Genomic DNA, 23,699 nt, shown 5'->3' on the forward strand with positions numbered 1-23,699 from the left:
ATTCAACTTCTAGTTTTGTCTCCCAAGATCTGGAGATTAAGTACCTGAAGTTTTTCTTTTGAATAATTTAATAATTGAATTAAAATGTACATAATCAGATTTCTTTTTTATTCCTTAGTTCTTCGTAATTTTGTATGGTACAAACTGTTTAAAACATATTAAAGTAGAAATAATATATTTATGAAAGTATTTCTTTGACGAGGAATGAATTGTTCCCTATAATCTTTATTTCATATATAATCAGTAAGTTTTGTGTTATTTTAAAGAGTCTACGAGTAAAACCTTTTCTAAATAAAGTAAGTAGACAATAGATAGCTGAAAAGATTGGGTGTTGATAGGTAATGCTTATAAACGCTTAAATACATTTATTTGATCTTACTTAACTTTGAAGGATTGGCTTCTTTTAACAAAGTACTGGGCAGAACTCACCAAATCGTCTGCATCTCTGCTCTACCAGTCTAATTGCTTCAAGGCAGGTCATGTTACATGTTTAAAACATCAACGTTTCATCAAGAATTGTAGGAGTTATTTTGTATTTACTATTTACTGCTGAAAAATCTCTCGTAGGAACAAATTATTTAAATACTTGATGAACAATTTTAAAAGGTAGGGAAAACATGTGTCAAGTAATTTATGTGGATCATTTTGAAATTTGAAATATTGACCAATAGGTATAAACCTGGTCTTACTACACTCCCTTGACAAACACCCATTCTTTTCACTGAATTCCTTTCAGCTTTACACAACTGTCCATTTGCTTTCTGAGATGCTATCATGTTGATTTTTCTCTTCTATCTAGAACATAGGACATTGCACACCTGTTTGTTCTGAAGTATGATAGCTGTCAGTGGAATATTACACCCCCAACTCCTTTTGCTATGATGCCAATGATGTATATACGATAAAGTTATTGTTTGAATTGCTTGAAGTGACCGTGTCATATTCCAATTCATATCTTTAAAATTACTCTGTGTTGAGTCTTCAAACTTGGTATGCACATTGGTCATGCTCAGTGTATGTCCTATGATTTTTTAACCATAGGTAAAAGGTCATGGTGACCTTTATAAGAAAAACTATGGGAGGTCTTGACAGTGACACATCCGATTTGTAAAATTCAAGTTTGGTTAAGAAAAGCATTTATCAAATTTATTGTCCTTATACAAAATATGTATTTTATGCCGGAAATAAAGCAATATAACATATTCACATGAAAGTTTGTACACATGTTACCAGTGACAATATGTATATCCGTATCAAGATCACAACACATGACTTTAATGTTGTGGAGTTATGCCACCTGATTGATAGAGAAAAAATATCGGTGTTAAAAGTGAAGCTTTAAAACAAAATTTCAGGAATTAATTTGGCATCATAGTTCAATGGATGTTGTTGGCCTTTGCACATTGTATCAGTATAATACTAGTTAGTGACATTGCAATATGATCTGTGTGCATTTGGAATATTCAGTTATTAGGTTATAGTTTCCATATGTGTATGAAATATTTTTGTCTAAAGTTATATTGAAGCTGATGTTTTGATAGAATAAGGTATATGTATGGGAGTGAACATTTTCAGTATGTAGGTAATTGGACTTGATTTATCTCATACCATTATTATCATAAATCATCATAATTTAAATGAAATAAAAAGGAGGAAGAAATGGAATTTATACAACAAAATGAGATGAAATGAATACATCAGTATGCTCCAAGTGGCCAATCTAATACTGCAAATCTTTTTTGAGAGGTTGTGAACAGCACTAATGTATGTGTATGTGATGTGTGGACTACTCTTTGTGACAATTTGTACAAAACATGTTGAAAGTGATTTATGGGAGACTCGATCAGTATCGATTAGCCTAAATGATTAAGTTTAAAGAAATATATTGTAAAAGACTATTAAAATAAATTGTAACTCTTCTATGCATGTATAGCTACCCGCACACATTTTGCTTCGCAATCCCTTTTTTAATCATAAGTTGCCCTGATTGGCTCATTTATTTTTATTCAGTTTTGTTTCATATCTCTCTGTAATTTCAATGTTGCATCCAAACTATCGACGTTGAGTGTTGACACCTTCCTTGCAGTACGGTTGGCCACGCTTTAACACCCATACCGTGAAATAACGTGTTACATATTTGTTGTAGTCATCTAGTTTGAGTGAACATCTAGAATGTTGTGAATTCACCATCTAACATTGTTGCATGCAAGTTGTATTCTAACTTTAGAATTGTATGACTCAGTAACTGTTGCAGGCATTTTCAAGGCATCCTTTCAAATGATCCAAAAAAATGTTTTGTTTTAATTTCACAAGCACTTTTAGTTGTTTCCAAAGATGTATTTTCCCACAAATATTCTGAATTGTGATTGCCAAGAAAAAAGCCTGTTATGTTATTATTTGTTATTGTTATTATGTTTCACAATTTATAAGTGTTGTTTTTGTATTTTGAATTGTGCATGCCATGTTTTATATAAAAACACAAAATATAAAGGCAAATGTGTTTAACGTTGCAGATATTTAGAGCAAAGTCTTTTCAATACAAAAGTAAATTAAAATTTGATATGGACTGCCCGTGGATGCGAAAGGTATTTGTAAAAATTACTTTGGTGGCCTGGCACTTATTACAAGCCATAAAGTGACTTTATTATACTCTAACTCTAGTCTTCAATGGTTATTTCAAATGGGAATTATTTATTTGTTGAATATATTTCTCATGGTGTTTGAAGATCTATGATGGTACTGGACAAGATATTACAAAGAGGATTGTTTATTTCTTTTGTTCTTAACCATTTCATTTCTAAAATCAATTTATTGTTAATTTTCCAAATAAATTTCTCTTATTTATCTCAATTTCAAAATTTCTTGCAATTATCACATTAAACTTTCTGGCATTTATCTCACATTGAAAATTTATTGCATTTATCAGATTTAAAATTTCTTGCAAACTTCACATTTAATGTTCTCGCATTTTTCACATTTAAAATTCTCGTTTTTATCAGATTTTGATTGTGAAAAAGAGGAGAATTTTATATGTGATGAAAGCAAGAAATATATATTTTTAGTATTTCCTGCATTTACATGTATCACATTTAAAAATTCTCACATAATATTACATTTCAAGGATCTATATGTCACTGGTGCTTAGATTAGAATACTGTCACAATTGAGGTGTGGTGATATGATCTGGTAATATAACTGTAGTACCTTTATTTAACACATATATTCTGGAATTGCAAAACAAACATAGTAAAGTTTGTTCTTTCTGATTTAGAAAATGGGTTTTTCAGATCTACTATAATGAACATCAAAACAGCTACTTTTTATATTTATTATTTTTTTATTGAGGCAATTTTCTATGTGAATCTTGCCCAAGGCCTAAAATTTAAAAGATGAAACACAATATAATAACATAATATTCATTTCAAAAATCGAAATTAACAATTTTTTAAATAAATACTATTTTAACAGACTGCACAAATTGCAGCTGGTTCGGACTGAGTCCACAAATTCTCACACAGCACCACAGTGCTATAAAATCTATGTCAAGTGTGAGATTTTATTGGCATGTGTGGCACGTGCCCCTATTTCTTTTATTTTATAATAGCACATATTAGTTCAGCTTATCTGTAAAACTGGGTTAAACCTTCATTATAATTTTAGAAAATAAAATTTCTAGCATAGCCTAGGCAGTGTGGGGACTGCAGTGAAAATAATAAGAAAAATAAGTAGTTTGAGAACAAAGGTCAAAAAAAGATATTTTACGTCTGTGTTTGTTTCTTCCTATTACACTGAAAAATCCACAGTGCAAAGGATTAGAAGAAAACAGTTTAGCTTTAGTAGAATGAAGATTAAGTTCAACTACACTTTTCTCCAGGCGGACAACCTTCAGCGGGAGTTACAAGAGACATCAGTGAAGCTCCAGAACCTTCAAAGCCAGGTGTACCAGGCGGAGAACAGCAATCTGGACCTCCAAGATAAGGCTGATAGAATGTCCCAGCTCAAGAACCAGCTGGATGGGGAAAAATTACAGAGGTATTTTATTGCTGATATGTTTTATAAAGAACAAAATTGAGGTTTTGTATTAGACTTGGAGTCATCGGCAGCTGCTTTGGCATGCTCAACATCAACCTGGGCTTTTGCCCAGGAATAACTGAAATAATAATTCACGCTATTTACATGAAACTTGCACACATATTTCCTGAGTTACAAAATGAATACATGTATGTGTAGCAAGACCGAACACTATTTGATATTTGTCAAGCTCATTTAATCAACACAGAGCTTACAAAATGACATGCATTAAAATAAGCTTGCTGTTCATCGATTTTACGATAATGAACTGTAACGGTATATTTTTGTTGGTAAAACATACTAAGTTTAGGTTTATCTATAATGTTGTTCATATGGCATTCGACAATAAACAAATATTGAGTTGTTTTTTTCTTTATGTTATTCAGAAATCTACTGGACCAGACTGTTACAGAGTTACAGCAGCAGGTGTCTATGATGAGACAGAGGGAGAGTAAGGTCCTAGAACAGAACCGGGAGTTACAACACACGATATTGGACATGGAGAATAAACTGGATGAGGTTCAGGATAGGAACCAGACAGCGTTTGAAATGGTATGTTGTGAACATAAGGTAACGATGTATTGTTAGTGGTTTTAGGGACCTACCATATAAATACAGAGATCTAAATTTGCAGTATTTGCACTATTAATGCAGGAGAAGAGTGTCATTAGTAATTGATTTAAGTCAAAGATTTGGGCTAAACTTTGAACATCATAAATACTCTGTGTAAATTATATGGTTGTATGGTCACTTATAATTTTAGATGATTGAGAATTGATTGGAATACATCCTTAAACATCTATATACATTACTAAAGAAATCTTGGTACCAGTCACAGGTCCTTTTGTAGCTCACAAAAATATATGCAGAGCCAACCTTTCCTGCTTGTGGTAGAACTATATTTACCATCTGAGAAAGTGAAACAGTAGAAAATAAGGAATGTGTCTTTGACAATGACAGTATGATATTTCAGATTTTTAATTGCACCAAAGACTATAATGTAAGTCAAGCTGAATGTGTTCTATTGTTTTTCATTTCTCTTATCCCCAAATTTCACATCCAAAATTTAAAGAAACAAACAGTTTACTTGTTGATGTTCACAATGTTGTTTACAATTCATTGTCACCTTAAAAGTTGAAATGCCACCTTATTGATATCACATTGCCCAGATGTAACAAGCATGTTTACCCTGACTTACTTATTACTTATATGCATGTTGGAATCCAACAGTTATACTAAATTAAGATCCCAAATCCCATTCTTTATTGTACCCATTTTTTGCCTTTGCATGACTTCAGCAGGTTGATGGTACAGTAATTCAGTTTGCTAATTTTGAGGGGTAAAAAACGAATTTGAAGAAGTGGTGTTTACAAAATGCAGATGTAAATGCTGATTAAACCTTTTTAAACTTTCACACCATGAAATACACCGACTGAAATAGATCAGAAAGTGATTTATCATCAGTACCTGTATATTTCAAGCACTTCTTGAAAAAAAGTCCAAGTGTATTTCAATGGTATGTTCATTTGAACTTTAGGACAACACTCATTCTACTTGGAGCAGTCAAAATCAGCTCACAAATAGTCTCAGTGAGGTATGTTACTGTTGTCATAGAGGACATTCTTGTTGTCATAGCAACCATTACCTAGCAACCATATCTGCTTAACATACCCCATTATAGCGTGTTATGCTAGTTATGCTCGATTTGCTTCTTGTATTCATTTCATCATCCAGCAGCTATAGTTTACAACCACAAATAGTTATCCCATTTTGAATATATATTTCCAGACTTCAGTTTTCCAGTAGCTCGAGAATTAGTTTGGTAGTCAAATGCATGTATTATTATCATATGTTAACGTTTCTAGTTTTGAGCCTTATGCTCATTTTAAGTTTATGTGTTTTGGGAAGAAAAATGTTGATGTATTGTGACATCTTGCTGTCATTGTTGTCTGTGTTGTCTGCAAAAACAAAATGTCCAAAAACCTTAACATTCAATTTATGGCCATAACTCTAAACCATTTGAGATATTCACACAAAACTTGGTACACATGTTGCCAAAGCCAATATACAGATGTATAAAATGTCCATAACTCGATCTGACTTATTTGTGAAGTCATGCCACTTTGCTTGACCAAGAAAAAAATATTCAGTGTTTGCCCTGCGGGTGGGGATTTCTTAAAATAAGCTATTGTCCATTGTAAGACACAGAATATTGTTTTTCTGCAGGGGTAAATTTCACAATTCTAAAAATAATTGCCAGTCTCAATTTAAAGATCATCATGTTTGGTTCATGGGATGTTGCCTTTGTTACATGTTTAACCAGATAATGACGCACTGTGCCATTTGTAATGTATTCATGTGTTTCAGCTTAAAGCGTCGCAAGTATGTATCTTAATAAATTGCATACAATGCTTGAAATAGATGTCTCTCTAGGTTCCATATGCAGACTGTATTTCTCATATCATTAATCTTCTTGACCAGCTGTCGATCATCTCTATGTTGTTAAATCTAATCATCCCGCTTCTTGTTTTGAACTATACATAATGTTGTACTATACTTATTACGAGTTAAATTAGGCTGTTTCATAAACTTATCTCGTTTCTTCATGTTTTGTGGGGAATACAATGATTGTTGATTAACGAATACGCTTAATTTCTAAACACCATTGAGTAAGCATTTAATGTTATGATTCAATAATGGAGCAAATTCACTAAAAGACTTAATGCAATATCGTTATGATTATCTCTAGCTTTATATTTAGTGGAATATCATGTTACATTGCTTCTAAATTTGACATAAATTCTGTGATTGTCAGTTAAACTAAGTTTCACTGCTTAGATTTAAAGAAATAGCCACGCTTTTAGAAATGAGTTTCACAATTCCTCACACCCTCAGACTATACATTTATAGTTAAGTCAAACAGTAATAGTCCTCTTGCATTATATACCGTAAATGACTGGGTATAAGACGATAGGGGGTATTAGACGCAGGGAAAAAAATCTGTGAAAAATCCGAGAAAAAATCTTTTAATCTATGTTTTTGGTTAAAAGACGCATAGAAAAAATGTCAAAATCGTCCGGCATTTTCAGCCACCATGTTTGTTGACAGTGACAAAAAAATTTTTTTTCGTGAAAATGGCGATGGTTATCTTTAAAACCATACAACCATACTGTCGAGAATGAAAAGTTATGTTATGCAAAAAATATTTTGACAGTGCCCAACTTTGCTTTTTTATATGTAAGTTTGATTATTGTTTAATTCAATTTATTATTCAAAATAATATTGAATACCGTAATTCACAAGAGTGCGGACACCATAAATTAATTATTTTTTTCGCTCTCCGAATACATAGAAAATTATCATTTTTACATTTTATTTACATGTTTGTTTAACTTGCCTTTTTTCTTCATGTTTGCTTTTTACCACTTATTAATTTATCCGTAGTAATCAATGGTCATAAACTTATTTATTACGCCTATAAGTGTAAATCCTTCATGAAGTTAATTAAAACACCATTTTATACATGCACTGAACTGAATAAACACATTCTATCGGCTTCAGATCAAAGAGTCACACTGTGTGACGTCACATAACTTACAGTTATACCCACGAGGATCTCGTGGAGAGCATGGACATTGCTATGCAGGATTAATGTATAACTGTACGAGTATTGCTTCATATAGTCTATAAGTGTGGTACAAGTTTAAAAGCTTATTGGCAGATCGTTTTACAAACATGCCATGTCGATGTTTTCTTAATCCCTTGATTGCCCTTGTTTGTTTAATCCTCAAATAAATATATCACACTTCCTTTTCAACAAGCAATAAATCGTTTAGGATGGGTAGTAACTAATTAAATTGTCTCAGTGGTGTATACAGTAAGGTAATCTAGCCAGGCATTGTAAATATAAAAATCAATAATCTTCGTCTGTGAAACTTGGTAACTATGAAAGTTATGATTGATGTCCTTTGGGTGCCCGAAAACTAGGTACGCAAAATAAATTATTTTGGGAAATAATTATTATTTTTTTTTTATTTTTGTTGAAATTATAAATGTCTTACGATATACCGTATCCCGATCTTCAACTACCGTTTTAACCCGTATATACTCGATCAATATGACGCGAGTAACATCCCTTTCTACATAAATCTAAACAAACTCTCGGCTTGAAATTGACCTCAGAAAAAAAGTTAAAAAAATTGTTACTGGGTATTATACGCAGGCATTTTTTTGCATCAAAATCTGAGGGAAAAAAGTGCGTCTAATACCCAGTCATTTACGGTATATATAAAATAGCAAAAACATTATAGATACTGTTCGAGCCTTTGACAGTGTTCTTGTTTTAGAAGCACGCATACAACTCTGGATTTCATAATTGTTGAGTTATGCCCCTTTCTTACTGAGAAACAATAAGCGAGTGTCTAAGCAGTACTCGAATCTTATTTGATTTCATAAATACCTCTGTTCTTGTCTATACAAGACATTTGTACAAAATATCTATACTATAAGGCATGCAAATATGCAATTCAAACTATGTAACTTACTTTGTAATTATGCATGACTGTATGCTATTATTATCTGTAGTTAAATATTCATTTAATTTAAATGTTGCAACTCAGAATAACTATATTGTTTAAGTGACAAACAGATTTTGTAACAGGTCTTATAACCTTCAAATATGGCATTCATATTAAGTGTATAGAGCATAATATTATATTATCATTACATACTTTTTAACTCTGGCTTTGTCATTGAAGTATAAATGTATAGATACCAAAGAATGTTTTAATGTAATCACAGCAACAACACATGACGGAAATGGGAAAGCGATCTATGATGGAACAAATACTCAAACTGCAGAGCGACATCAAGGACTTGCAGTACGAGTTGTTGACAGTCAATGAAAGGCGGGAAATTCTTGACAGGAAGTACGAAGAAAGGAAGGTCCGCACTAAATCAAAGCTTATGAAAGCCAGGTAAATATAATAAGGACGTTTTCAAAACTGTTTTCAATGTATCTTAGTTAATTTCATTTATATCTTTTTTGCAATGTAATAACCTCTTAGTGTTTTATGTATCCTTAACAATGTTATAGATCCTGAATAATTTGATTTTCGTTACATATAACTTATGTAAACATACATATATGTTTGTGGTAGGTAGCACATTTTTAATGCAAATGATTGTGGTTGATTTAAGTGTTAGTATCAATAGCTACCATCAAATATTTCTAAAAATATTTTCGTTATGTTTTGCACATTATAAAAAAAATTCAAGGGGTGAAATAATATTTGCAAAAATAGAAAGTGCAGTTATTGATGGTACAGAAATACTTGATGTAATTTTATATGTAAATTATATTGGTTCTTCCAGTGATGGGGGCCAGTGTTGTTTTTCTAACTCGAGAACGTATGTGCCCGTAGAATCTTGTGAATGGCATTAGAAAACGTGTTTGAATGTGTTCTGTGATATTTATTTGTGAATGTATATAGAGACACTGATCTGAATTGATAAATGATATTTATTTGTGAATGTAAATAGAGACACTGATCTGAATTGATAAATCAAAATCAGTATTTTAATTTTGATGACAAAGTTGGAATTTAGTGAAGTATTCATGTTTAAATCTACTGTTACCAGATTATACTGAAATAATTTAGAACCATTCTGAATCGTTTTTTCGAAAAAAGTCAATATCCTATTATTAAAGGGACTGTACACCAGATTGGCACCAAAAAAAGTTTTTTTCTGTAACGAATCTCAGGACAATTATTTAATAAAATGTTTTACTCTTTGATATCATAATTGTAAAAAAATGTACTAAAATGTAAAAAAAAATCGAGTCGGAGACTGGGTTCGAACCAGTGTCACAAACTTGCAGTCCAGTGCTGTATCCTAACATGGTCATACCACGTGATAAGATTGACTAGCCAATCACGCATAAGGAATTAATTCTACTAGGAAGACATACCTAGTAATATTTTTTAATGGAAAAATACAAAAAAACTGCGAAAAATAAATTATTTGTAAACTATGTGGTACTTCAGTAAGTACTTAGTTCCAATGCATTGTACACATAGATACCATTTTTAGTTTATGTCAGTTTTCAACAATTTTCTTTTTTTTTCACTGATTTATCATACGGAGTACAGTCCCTTTAAGCTGTTGAGATAATTTTAAGAACCCTCCTGAATTTGATTGCATTCTGTTTATATAGTTTGTTTACTAGGAAACAATATAACATGCTACTGGCTGCATGGTGTCATATTGTTTAACTGTGTGGCATAGTTTATTATCTGAATCTGTAAACCTCTTTAATATGTATATTTTCAGCCTTTCTTCAATATACTATGCTTTTTTTGTGGTGTGACAGTGATATTATCATAGACCATCTTACTAATATTTGTTTGTATTTTGTTCCATACCAAGTTTTACTGTTAAGTCTTTTTTGAATGTTTGAGATAGTAAAGATGCACTGCTTGTTTCAGTGATATAGATGATGAAGTTCCGAGGTAAAATATTGCTCGCAGTTTGAAATATTGATAACTTACCGTATGTGCCTGTGCTAAGTTGTTTATCAACCTGAACACTCAATATACTGGCATTGATGGGATTAAATTTAATTGGACATCAAGTCCACATAGATTAAAATTGTTATTTTTGTATAATGTGGAAGAGAGTTTTTAATGTTAAAATTCTTCTGTACATTTACTCGTATACCAGAATGATAACAAGAAAGCAGAACTCAACCATGCGATAACTTACATGCAGGTTACTTATACACATGCTAGTTATTGAATGCTTTCCATGACAACATTGTACAAAACAGTTAAGTCACCTGCAACTCATGTAATTGAAATTATATGCTTGAGCTATTACACTTGTGAATAATTTCAATAACTGAGGTTGAGGGTATGTAATAAATAGAACATTTAAAACCAGTATATATTGGGTGTTCGGTCAATCACCATTTCATTTATAACGCTCATATGAATATGATATGAATCTGAGCATGATCACAATTTCTGTCATATTCTATTAATAAATTATTTTTCTGAATATATTGAATGTATCACTGTTTAATATACTGTATATAAATTAATTTATGTAAATAAATATATTTTTAATTGAGACCAAATGATAAACAAGTCATGCTTACCATGCATTCTGTATGACGTAATATTTCACTTGTATTCAGAAGGCATGTTGCATGAAATATCAATTAAATATTATCAGTGATAAATGAATTTAAATTTATAACCATTGCACTGATATTTGTGGTGTCCTATGCTTCGAGCAATAAAACTTGACTTGTGCATTTTAATGTTTTTCGCTTAATGAAACTGAAACATTATTTTTGCAAAAATTGCTGTTCGCTATATAACTTGTTTGAAATTACATTGAAACATAAAAATGCCATTGATAGTTCTAAGAAATCAAATCTGTCATCGTTTAAATTACTAAATTAAAGATATGGACGAGGAATACTAAATTAATAATGTATCAAGATGTTTTAATTTATCATCCTATCCTCTAATTCAGTGATGGAAATACTTTTGAAAACCCTCATCAACTTGGAATTTTCCATCGACATGGGTAATTCACAGTTCTTCAGATCTTGTAGTTGAGGTTATTAATGTTTCTGGCAAAACTATGTAGCTGATCTTATGGTGAAAGTTTTATTCTATCAGCTTTTCTGGGTTTGCCTTTTTAGAAAAGAAGTTAATCCATTGTGATGGCCATGGTGTAGATGATGTATCAGCACTGTCATGCAAAATCTTGAACTAATCTATATGTTAAAAAAGTTCGTGAAAAGTTAGTCAGATGAAAATTAGTATTCATGTTACCTGAAACAATGCACACATGTATAGCAAGGCCCGTATCTCTGGCTGTTATAATTGTTGAGTTATTCCCCTTTTGACTGAAAACAACAAGCGAGCGTTGACATCCGTTCTGGGTTCTCTTGTTACAGTTTATTGTAGCTGATAGCGATGGCAGATTTGGTTTCCTTGGTTCAAGTTTTCTTTTTCTTAAAATATGCCGACTAAAATAAATGAGCTATAAATGTTTTCAAACTTTATGATTTATAAGCATTTGCTTGGATGCTTAACCGAAAATACCAATTACAAATAATGTAGTATTATATGTTTATACATGTACCAATACGTTTGAAATGATGAGTCAACAAATGAGAGAAGACATGGGTGCCATCTTACCATTGAGTTTAGCTTGAAATGTTACGCTACGTTTGTTTGATTTTTCAAGTAAAAAATTGTGTTTATTTCTGACACTCCCATAGTAATTATTTTACTCAGTTTCCTGAATATACAATACTTTATTGTAAGGTCATTGATTATTTAAGAATGGTCCCATGGACTGTTATTGAAAGTTATATTTGTTACAAATTTAAAAGACATATCCACTGATGCTCACAATCAAATATGCTTAGCATTGATTGTTTTGCTGCTGACCTAGAAGTTTTATTTATCGTCTTTTATTTCAATGTTTTTGTAGGGAGTTTTACACGAAGGAAAAGCACAGAGTCTCCGAACAGTTGAACAGAATGGATGAGGACCTGCGGTTGACAAGGGCGACGTTGCGCAAGGAACTAGACTGGAAGGACAAGATGGATGGCAATTACAAGTCACTGCAGTCTGAGAAACGTGAACTGCTGTCACAGTACGTGCTCCGCCGCTTTTATTGATATTAATTTAATTGAGTGTTCAAAATTATATTTTGTCCAATTGGATGAAACTATTTTTCAAAACTGCCACACATTAATTTTAAATCAGCAGTCAGCTATTATTGATTTTAATAATTGAATTGATAGATTTTAATAGAGGCTGGCGTCCGTAAACAAAATATAATCTTAAACACTAATCATAAGTACATTAATCAAGTTAAGAGTTTTATCACAAAATCTTAGTAGAATATAATTTGGCATATTATTATAAAATAAGGTTACTATTAGTATCAAAAGATTCAAATCTGAGACGAACATAATAATGTAATGGATATTATAAGTAAGGTATTTTTTTTTTTTTGATTTATTTTATTGTTGTATGAAGGGCCCATTGCTTACAAAGTGTGACATTACAAGTCTGAGTTTATACTTGAGGCCCAAAACTGCATATCTTAACTCTAATGTTACTCCACTTGTTGATGGTAAAACATGCTGAAGATATACAGTCGTAACCCGTTGGCTGGATATTGCTTAGCCTGATTTCCTCGTTGGTTCGACGGAACTGGATGTAAAGGACCAATTTTCTTTTACTATGTGTAAGCATTCCAGTTTGTCCTGATATTCCCAAGGCTGGAAGTATTTTAGCCAGTCCCTGGGATATCGAGCCTCAGCTGTAATACCATTTGAAGGTTGTACTATCATTTACATATATTTTATAAAAGGAATGGAATGAAATGATTTTTCTGTCATTTAAATTAATGCTTGTCCAAGTTTAGACTCAGACTTGATATTGTTTGTTAACCAGGGCCTCCATGATAACTTTTATATTATTTTTTATTTAAACTCCAAGTACATGTAAGTGACATGTATTGCTTGAAGCTGTTGTATATTTGTTCCATAATAATATACATATATTATAGCCTCATTCTTAAAATGATCTATCTACACTTTTGAGAAAATTAGTCCTCAATTACATTTGCATAAGTTCTGTAGATAGAACACTATGCAAAATTTTAGGAATTGTGAGAACTGAAGTTATTTAAGACTTTTACTTACCAACAAGAGACAGTTTGTTTTTGAGGAATACAGGGGTCATATTTGAATTTAAAGTAAACTAAAAATGTTTGTAAACCAAAACCATGCTAAAATATAAGTAAAAAAATGTATAAACTACACATGTTTAATCACAATTTGATGTAGACGGTTTTTAATATAATTATCTTTTTCAAAAATTAGGCTTTTTTTAGGAGTTAGAAGTTTTCACTGAGACGTTCTTCAAATATGACCCCAGGGGTGGTATTCAATATGGAACTTAAGTTGATCTTACGGTCATACATCACTGACCTCATTCTCTGTATTGGTCCGTTATTAATAACATTTTTAGTTATCCGATTAGCTACATCGTTCATAATTAAATCCAATTAAGATCAATATTGAATACCATGGCAGCCCTGCACTATAAAAATCTCATCTATCACAGAATTGCAGATAGAACATTACAAGATTATGAGGTGGTGATATCCCTAATATTTAAACTTACTAACAATTTTAATAAAATAAATTGCAGTTGGTTGTACCAGCACGTGTGTATATAATGTGCTAATTTATGTTACGATAATATATGATTTATGCACTTGTATTAGATTTATTAGAAAACTATTACCTTGTATACATTTTATTAGTATATTAATCAGACAACTTTACATTTTGCCTGCTAATGATGTTCCAGCCTTTAATTATAATATTTGTCTTTGCGTCTATTGTACATGTCTGCATGATACTCAGCTTTAAGCTTGCCTTTGTTGTAATTAATTTGTTGTTTCAAAACACATTTGTTTGTACATGTCAGCATGTAATATTGCTCGATATTAAACATTAGGAATTAACATCACATGATGGATCAAAACATGAAACGAATCTAGAAATGGATGCAGTAGACGCATAGCAAAAGCCTCCCCTGTGCGGGTCGTACTCAATGAAATAATTAAGAAAGAAATTAAGCTTTCGAAAAAAAAAATATTATTACATACAGAACAATGAATTCTTGAGCACTTACACTCATCGAAATTAGACTTTTGGATGAACAAGCCTGTATTCTTATACTTTTGCTTGGTATCAAATGTTTGAAGAAATCCTGCTATATAAAATTCAGAATTTGAGCAAGCCTGGAAGACATTTTACCAGTGCACAGCTTGCGGGCTTGTGTTAATTTTGACCACTGCACTTAAATGGCCTTTAAACTGCTGGTTAAATCCCCTCCAAATGCTTACGCACTCCAGAGACCCCAGGTAAGGAACATTCCCTGCTATGTTTGGTGCGAAGACAAAACCACCGCATTCACCCCGGGCACTGCGGGGCCACCTGAAAGGTAAAAACCCACCCAATTTTTCCCGCTATCCCATGTATACCCCTGGACCTGAGGGGGGAGGGCGTGGTTACAATTGACTGGTGCATTGAAATGACATTCCGACTTAGCTTTAAAATTTGCACTTTTTTGGCAATGAAAATTGGCCAGTGCCTGGGTATAATTAAGGCATGCGATGCTGATTTAATAAAAGGATCTATAAACGGATTTTTCCTCGACAATATTTTCATTTCAGCATTGTCTTAAGTTAGATAATATTAATTTACGATAATAACTGACTATAATCTTTATTTAAACAGGCCACAGTAACCCATTTTAGTGACTCGCGTAAAATGCCCCGACTCAAATGTAGTCATGACCTTGTTATACGCTGTTCTTATTTAGTGTTTTAAAAAATAATTGACCCCCAAAAAAATTCTTGGACAGGCCATAATATGATATTGACAATGGACAAATTAATGGATGTTAACTTACCTTAACGTATATTTCAATGAGTAAGAATGTTTCAATTAGTATGTATATTTCATTGAGTACGAGCCCTGTTTTGTCTGCATGCTAACACCCCCCCCTAACCTTGTCTTACATGTGCCCGTGTCTTCTTTGTTTTCAGCACTGCCCCTTTATTACAGGTTGAACGAAATGGAGGAGGATGTACGCGAGAAGAACCGCACCGTGTCCATACTGCAGGTCCGCACCAAATTTTTAGAGGAGGAGAATTCGCGATATCAGGATCGGATAGACTCAATAATGCAGCAGAAACATGGTTTAGATAAATTGTTAAAGGAGCATAAACTCGGGAAAGAACGAGAGGTGTGTATTGATAGGCTTATATTTTTTAAATTGTTAGATATAACATTGACTATCAAATCTGAAATTTCATATTAAGGTTAACCATCCATCATTAATACAACAAATTGATACTGGTAAGGTTTCATTTTGAAGTAACAAAATGTTTGAGTTTTGTAAGTATGAATATTTTTCATGGAGAGCTTTTTTGATAAAGGCATTTATGTTATTTAAGGAACAAATTAATAAATATTCTGTTTAATCATAGTAAATTTTTTGTTTTATTACCTCCCTTTAATATATCATATCATAAAAGTAGCGTCATTGCGGTGTTATTAAAAAATGTAATCCATGCAAAAATAATATAATGGTTGATCAATTAATTAAACATAGAAAAAAACTCAAAGTTGATATATGAAATGCACCTACACATCTTTGCATCCTAATGATGGATGGTTGAGTAAAACCTTAATACTGTGCTATAAAAGATTTTTCAAAGATAAAATACTTGTATTTAATATAAAATTATTCATTGAAATACAATTTATATTTGTTTTTTGTAAATAACTAAACAGTTTTCTACGCCAGTCATTGCCAAGCACTCCATGTATTGCAAGCATGATTTGACACAGCTTCGTTAAAGGTGCATCGTTCTGTCCTTTACTTATGTTTGAGAGGGGAGGGTCCTGACTTTTAATACCGTTTTTTTTTCTTTCATCCAAATACAGATGTTGATACTTTTATTAAATACTTTCAGTGGTCAGTTATTATTTAAATGGTAAGCACACAGAAACATGACTTGAAATTCTCCATAGTGTAGATGACTCTTCCCTCCCGAGTTCTAGCACTTGCCAGGGTATACGGCGTTCACACCTCCTCTGTACTAATATTGCAACATAAAATGTAGCGTGTGATGTTCTGTATGCACGTTTGATGGTTAGTTACGATTATATTTTGGTTCACACTTAATATACCATATATGACTGGGTATAAGACGATAGGGGGTATTAGACGCAGGGAAAATAATCTGTGAAAAGTCCAAGAAAAAAACTTTTAATCTATGTTTTTGGTTAAAAGACGCGTAGAAAAGATGTCAAATCATCTGGCATTTTCGGCCACCATGTTTGTTGACAGTGAAAATGGCGACAGTTATCTTTAAAACCATACAATGACGAGAATGAAAAGTTAAGTTATGCAAAAACCTTATATTGTACGGGGGTTTGTTCTCAAAATGTCAACACCTACCGAAAAGAATAAAGAATGTGACAAAGTGCAAAAAACAAGACCATTATCGCAACAGTTTGTAGTATTGGTATGTTAAACAGGTTAAAGGCAGTCTAGTTTTTCACACCTTTCTGTACAAAAAATATTTTGACAGTGCCCAACTTTGCTTTTTTAAATGCAAGTTTAATTATTGTTCAATTCAATTTATTATTCAAAATAATATTATTATTAAAATTATTATAAACATCTTACGATATACCGTATCCCAATCTTCAACTGCCGTTTTAACACGTATATAAGATCAATATGACGCGAGTAATATCCCTTTCTACATAAATCTAAACAAACTCTCGGCTTGAAATTGACCTCAGAAAAAAAGTTAAAAAAATTGTTACTGGGTATTATACGCAGGCATTTTTTTGCATCGAAATCTGAGGGAAAAAAGGGCGTCTAATACCCAGTCATTTACGGTATAACTCTTAAAAACAAGTTGTGTTCTTTTAATAGCCATATATTATATCAAAAAATCATGAAACTTAGTACAAATGTTTCCATTAGGCATTGCACACATGTGAAGCAAGGTCCACAACTCTGTCTGAGATAATAGTCTTTGACAAGAGATTTCAGGGAAAAACCTAAATTAGTGTAATGTTTTAAGTTCTTGCCATAACTGGAACTATCATCAGTTTCCGGCCATGCATGTGAAGCAAGGTCCATAACTCTGTCTGCAATAATTATCTAATTATGCCCCTTTTGGAAAGAAATTTGAGGGCAAAACTTAGTGTTATGTTTTAAGAACTTGCCATAACATGGACTATTATCAGTCTCCAGCCACACATTCAAAGCAAGGTCCATAACTCTGTCTGCAAAATTAATATAGTAAAGCCTCTTTTTGAGTGAGATTTCAGGGCAAAATCAAATCTTGGTGTTTCATTTTATGTACTTCCCATATCTGGGATTTAGTAATAATTATCAGTGTCCGGCCACGCATGTGAAGAAAGGTCCATAACTCTGTCTGCAATAATTCTATAGTTAAGCCTTTAAATTAGCGCTACTTGCCATAACTATTAGTAGCCTCCGCCATAAGTAGTTGTTTTAAGAAGAGGTTACTGTCCACTCTTAGTATACCTTATGCCTGCTCTTTCAGCCAGAACCATCTGTAATCAAATGTAAGTGGTGTTCATAGATCTGGTGTTTCTATTGCGAGAAACATCGTAGAATATTATAGAATATATGCTGTAGTAGTAGCGGTCATAAAAATAGTAATGTGTTATAGGTGATTGATTTACAGTCTATTCTTAGTGATTTTGAAATGCTAGGTGAATGAATTTGAGTGAAATCGAAAATGCTTTTCATTTGATGCTTATACCATGTATGACTTGTTTTCATTACATCATTAAACCTTCTTTTCAATATAATAAGGCTGCTATAAATTAATTGCTTGATTTTCATTCATGCCCCCTCCCCTTGCTTAGGGTCTATATATTTGTGTAGCGGCCCGGTATTGTCAAGGAACGGTGTTAATTCATACCATTCGACACATGTATATATAGTCCCTTATGCAATACAAAAGAGCATGAACACATATTCAACAAAATCATCTAAGATAAATAAAAAAACGTCAACGCCTGCCCCCATTTGAAAAAAAAGAAGAAGAAAATCTAGGAAAATCTAGCAATTAGTTTTAATGGCCTTATGTTATTCACTGCACAAAAGGGTGGTGGGCAGCAACACTAAATTGGCAGTATTTAATACAAAGACACATAAAATCATTAAAAACTAATGATACATACGGTTTGAAAAAAAATATAGAAGCATTCAGTAAAGGATCAGGGACAGGGTGTTAAGCCCTCAAATATGATAGCTCTGAAATTGTTGTGGTAATATTTAGCAAAATTACATGACATGACATGTTATCTATTTACCTAGCATTATTGTGTCTATATCTTGTACATTGTGATTGTAAAGTAGATAGAAAAAACATACATGTATATAATTAGACAGATCTAACACAATTATACTGGAAGCCATCAGAGATTGACTCAATTAAATTATATTTGTGACCTTTTCTTTAAAATGGTTGATCTTATTTTCAACTCCTTGTCAAAAGCTCTGATGTGCTACCAGTGTTTAAGAAAATTAAAGATTAACTTACACTGTTTTCATAATTTTGAATACAAACTCTCATGTGATCGGTGTCATTTTAGATTCTGCGGCAGATGTTTTCGAAATTTTAGCTTGGTATGATAAACAAATTAACACAGTACTTTCCGCTTGTAAAATATCTCTGCAAATTTTCTTTGGTACTTAAATCTGCGATCCTATAGCAACATGTTACTATAATTATATCTATATGAACATGGTACTTCACCTCATTCACTTGGCACAACTGTACATTTTGTATATTTGAAATATACAAGGGTTGATCAAAAAATTTGTGGCCCAACACAAATCACTTCCATAAGGGCAGGTATTAAGATGCAGCAGGTTATGTCATAACTGCCATCATGCCATCGTCACCATTAAAAATAGGACTGTAATCCAATAAAATCATGCAGAGGTTATAATTTTTAAACAACATCTCACAAATGTACCATACAATTTTCGATGGTACTGGCTTCTGTAAGTTTCTCTCCAACTTACATGTATTAAAACTGATCTCTGATATATTTCTAGAGGGGCAATTAAGTGAATGCTACAACTTTTGCCATTCCTTAATTAAGTTGTAATCTGCTATTTAAAGATATATAATTTGCATATAGATGTTCGATAGTGACATTTTGTGTGTTTATGTATCACTGGCTTCGTTTTTGATGCCAGACTTTTGCGAGTGTCAACAAACTTTTGGATCAACCCTCGTATAATTAAAATGAATGTATGCATTATCAAGGCTGTTGGTTCTCCCCAAAATATGTTTCTGTACACTTCATTACATGCATGTAGAAATACAAAACATTTTTTATTTAATATAGGAAATTAAAAATTTGTGTCAATAAGATTTTATATTTAGGCATGAAAGTAATTGCTTTATACTGCAAATCCAAATCAATGTTACATTATAGTATTTGGCTATAAAATATTTTATATCGAATGTTAAGTTTCTCACCTTGAATATTTAAAATAATGTGACAACCTTTTTCAGAATCATCGTCCAGTTTCACCGACTGACAACCCGATAAGCGTAACCTTAGCAACCAGTAGTGGCCTTGGTAACAGTATAACGTCATCCTGGGACCATGAGAACCTCGTTGATACAATTATGAACTATCACCCCCATTCGCCGGAACAGTCCAACCAATTCACCAATCAGCGACTGGGTTATTTTGGTAGTTACAAGACAACACCGTTACTAGGGTCAATGGGCGAGTCCATTGACTTGTACAGGAGAAAAGACGATAATGCAAGTGATTCTGATTTTGATGCAGATGAATTTGATGCTTGAGCAACTAGATGTTACGATATCATCGCATTTAAGTTCATGAATGAAAATACTGTGTATCAGGTGTAGACACACATTCTAACTTGCCATTCTGATAAACTGCATATACATTCATGGGATGCCTAAACACATATACTTCAATTATTTATACCTATTCCATAGCTTTTTTTATTGGATGAGTATATGACATTAGTTTCTTAGGGGTGTCTTTTGAACAAACAATAGCGATCTGCTAATCTTGACACTCTTTCGTAGTCACAATAGTTTTAAAGTCAGTTCTTGTGTTTTGTTTCGTTGTCAAGAATTGTGTTGTCAAGAAATTTGATACTGTGTAATTATATTTTGACTAGTTTTGTAAGACTTGAATATTATGTGTTTATAAAATAGTGCATACATCTGTATGATGCACTGGACAGTTGATGCTTAAATCTAGTTATATAATACTATATGCATTTACACATTTGTGTTTTGTATTCGTCTGTGATAGAAAAAAACAAGTCCTAATTAGTGTGATGTAGATTTTCAACAATTATATCAGTAGTTTTAAATAGAAACTATTTTTTTAAATAACGTATTATATATTTATATTATTGTATACATCAATATAATTTATTTTATTGTCATGTACATGTAAGTTATTTATTTATTTCCATTTTTATTTTGTATATTTTAGGAGCCTAACCAATCATTTATTGTCATGTGATAAACCGGAATACCCTCATCAAAAGTGCAGCTTAACTGGGTATAGGTATCATGTTCCGATAATTAGAGGAACTTTACTTTCATGTTTTTATAGGTTGGCAACAATTTTATTAAATCTTTAGGTATTTAACAGGTGTTTTTGATGGACAAACAGCAACTGGCTGATACTAATTTGGACATATTTTAGGAAATTCAATCCTAAAATAGTTCAATTTTCAAAAGCATTACTAACATTTTTCTGCATATAAAGCACACTTTTCTGGATCATTTCCATTAAATTGTGAGCCCTAGTTGAAACTTCTTTCGATGTTTTATCATTGAAAAATGCATTTTCACATTTCACTAAAAATTAAAAGAAGAATTTTGTCTAACCATTTAACTTTAATGAATAAGTCCCTTTTAAGTCAAAGCAATATGCAAGAAATGATAAAGTTGAATTACAGTAATGTACTTCATTCTATTCTGGTTTGTTGTGTTAATCACGCAATTTATATTCAGTGCCAATTTGTTTTAAACAAGCTGATGCATTTATTTTCTTTATGCGATTGTATTTACTTTACACTAAATGCATTGTGATATCCGAATATGTTGTCTGCGTTCTATTTTACAACCATTTTACAACCAATAATGTGAAATTGGAAGACAGACAACAACCAGCCAATAAACAATGTTTTTTACTACTTGAACCTTGATAATATCTATTATAAGTCCATAAATGCTGCTATCATGTGAAATGTTCTATTTATGTTCTTTATTTTTTTGTCAAAAATAAATTTAGACAAAAACTGAATGATTTTCCCTCTTTATTTGGAAAGTGGATTGATCCAATTATGAGACATTGTCAGGGAAATGACTCATGGAGGAGAACGTGACTTTTTCATGTTTTTCCAAGTATTGAGCGCATGACATGCAGGCACTCATAGCTGTTTTAAATTAATTTGAAAATTATCCCTTACTTCAATTCTACTCATTACAATCTGCAATTTTACAATGGGATCACATGGATAAATTTGTCCAGGCTGAATCTTGACACTGCATTTAGTATTTTCCTAAAAAATTGCCATAAATGTTCATCATAATGAGGTGGAGTGGCAATCATAAGACCCAGGTATGTAACTCGAAGGTCAAAACGATCCCTGTTTTGACTTTATCTTGACCATGCATTAAACGATTTTCAAAAAACTTGCAATGAAGTGTCACCATAATAAGGCAGCGTGACGCACACAAAACACAGTTCTGTACCACAAACGTCCAGGTCAAGGTTAGAGATCAAAGGTTGAAATGATTCGTGTACCGGCTGCATCTTGACCATTCATTATAGGATTTCAAAGAAATTGCCATAAAGGTTTACCATGGTGAGGTGGCGTGTCACATACAAAACCAGGTTCTGTACCTCAAAGGTCAAAGTCAATGTTAGAGATCAAAGGTTGGAATGATCCTTGTCTGGTCTTTATTGACCATGCAATATATGATTTTCAGAAAACATGCCATTAATTGTCACCATGATGATGTGGCAGGTTGCACTGAAGACCCAGGGGCAGTGATTACAAACTGTCTCAAGTCTGAGTTCAGACTTAAGACTCAATGTGGCAAAACTTCATTATATTGTACTTTTCCTTCTATCAAAGCATTGGTTGTGAAATTTGCTGAAACATAGTACTATTTGAATGTTTTACTATTATTTCCATAAATCTGATTTTTTGTTCCTTCAAAAACATGTTTTCTGAGTCTGAGTCTAGACTTGGACTTGAGACTGTTCGTAATCATGGCCCCTGGTCTCTATTTCAAAGGTCAAGGTTTGAGATCAAAGGTTGAAATGATCCATTTCATGGCTGTTCCTGGACCATTCATAGGATTTTAAAAAAAAATTGCAACGAGATCCCTATAGTGTGGTCGTAGCTAAGGAAAAATTAATGAAGGACATGAAATTTGTAATTTTGGACTGAAGACGAACCAACAGTAAAGTTTGGTTTATTCACCCATATTAAATAGTGAACATCTACTGCATAATATCAGTGATCCTATGAATATAAAGACTTAATGTGATAGATGGATATAACTTATATCATATAAGCATGTGTTCAAGTCAGAATTAGATGGAGGTCAATATTAAAATCACCAGAATAATAGCTATTTCACTGTGAGTGAGTCTTATGTAGGAGTTTGGTGACCAACTTGCATACAAAGTATGAAGTTCCTGGGTGCAAGCGTTCTTTAGTTATTGAGCGGAAACCATTTTTTCACCTCAAGGTCACAGTAACCTTGACCGTTGACCTACTGATCTCAAAATCAATAGGAGTCATCTTCTTGTCATGACCAACTAGCATACCAAGTATGAACTTCCTGGGTACAAGCGTTCTTTAGATATTGAGCAGAAACCATTTTGAAGCTTACCGGTAAGGTCACCACCAAAATATCATTTTTTTACC

The 23,699-nt window shown here is 32.4% G+C and overlaps 1 protein-coding gene across 23 annotated transcripts in view; it reads left to right on the top strand.

The window, feature by feature from the left end:
* The window catches only part of LOC128246712 (myosin-2 heavy chain-like), a 68,066-nt gene extending 46,012 nt beyond the window's left edge, over window positions 1-22,054 (top strand). For 5 of the 23 annotated variants that reach the window (XM_052965067.1, XM_052965066.1, XM_052965070.1 and 2 more), the window contains 10 exons: window positions 2,514-2,585; window positions 3,875-4,032; window positions 4,458-4,623; window positions 5,609-5,665; window positions 6,439-6,453; window positions 8,872-9,047; window positions 11,614-11,667; window positions 12,586-12,750; window positions 15,749-15,929; window positions 20,272-22,054. In XM_052965067.1, the coding sequence (XP_052821027.1) occupies window positions 2,514-2,585; window positions 3,875-4,032; window positions 4,458-4,623; window positions 5,609-5,665; window positions 6,439-6,453; window positions 8,872-9,047; window positions 11,614-11,667; window positions 12,586-12,750; window positions 15,749-15,929; window positions 20,272-20,571 (1,344 nt within the window). In that variant the 3' untranslated portion in view covers window positions 20,572-22,054. The other 18 variants (XM_052965071.1, XM_052965079.1, XR_008263335.1 and 15 more) reach the window with 17 other exon arrangements.
* The last annotated feature ends 1,645 nt before the right edge of the window (window positions 22,055-23,699 follow it).

The sequence above is a fragment of the Mya arenaria genome, chromosome 9, assembly GCF_026914265.1.
Source record: "Mya arenaria isolate MELC-2E11 chromosome 9, ASM2691426v1".
NCBI lineage: Eukaryota > Metazoa > Mollusca > Bivalvia > Myida > Myidae > Mya > Mya arenaria.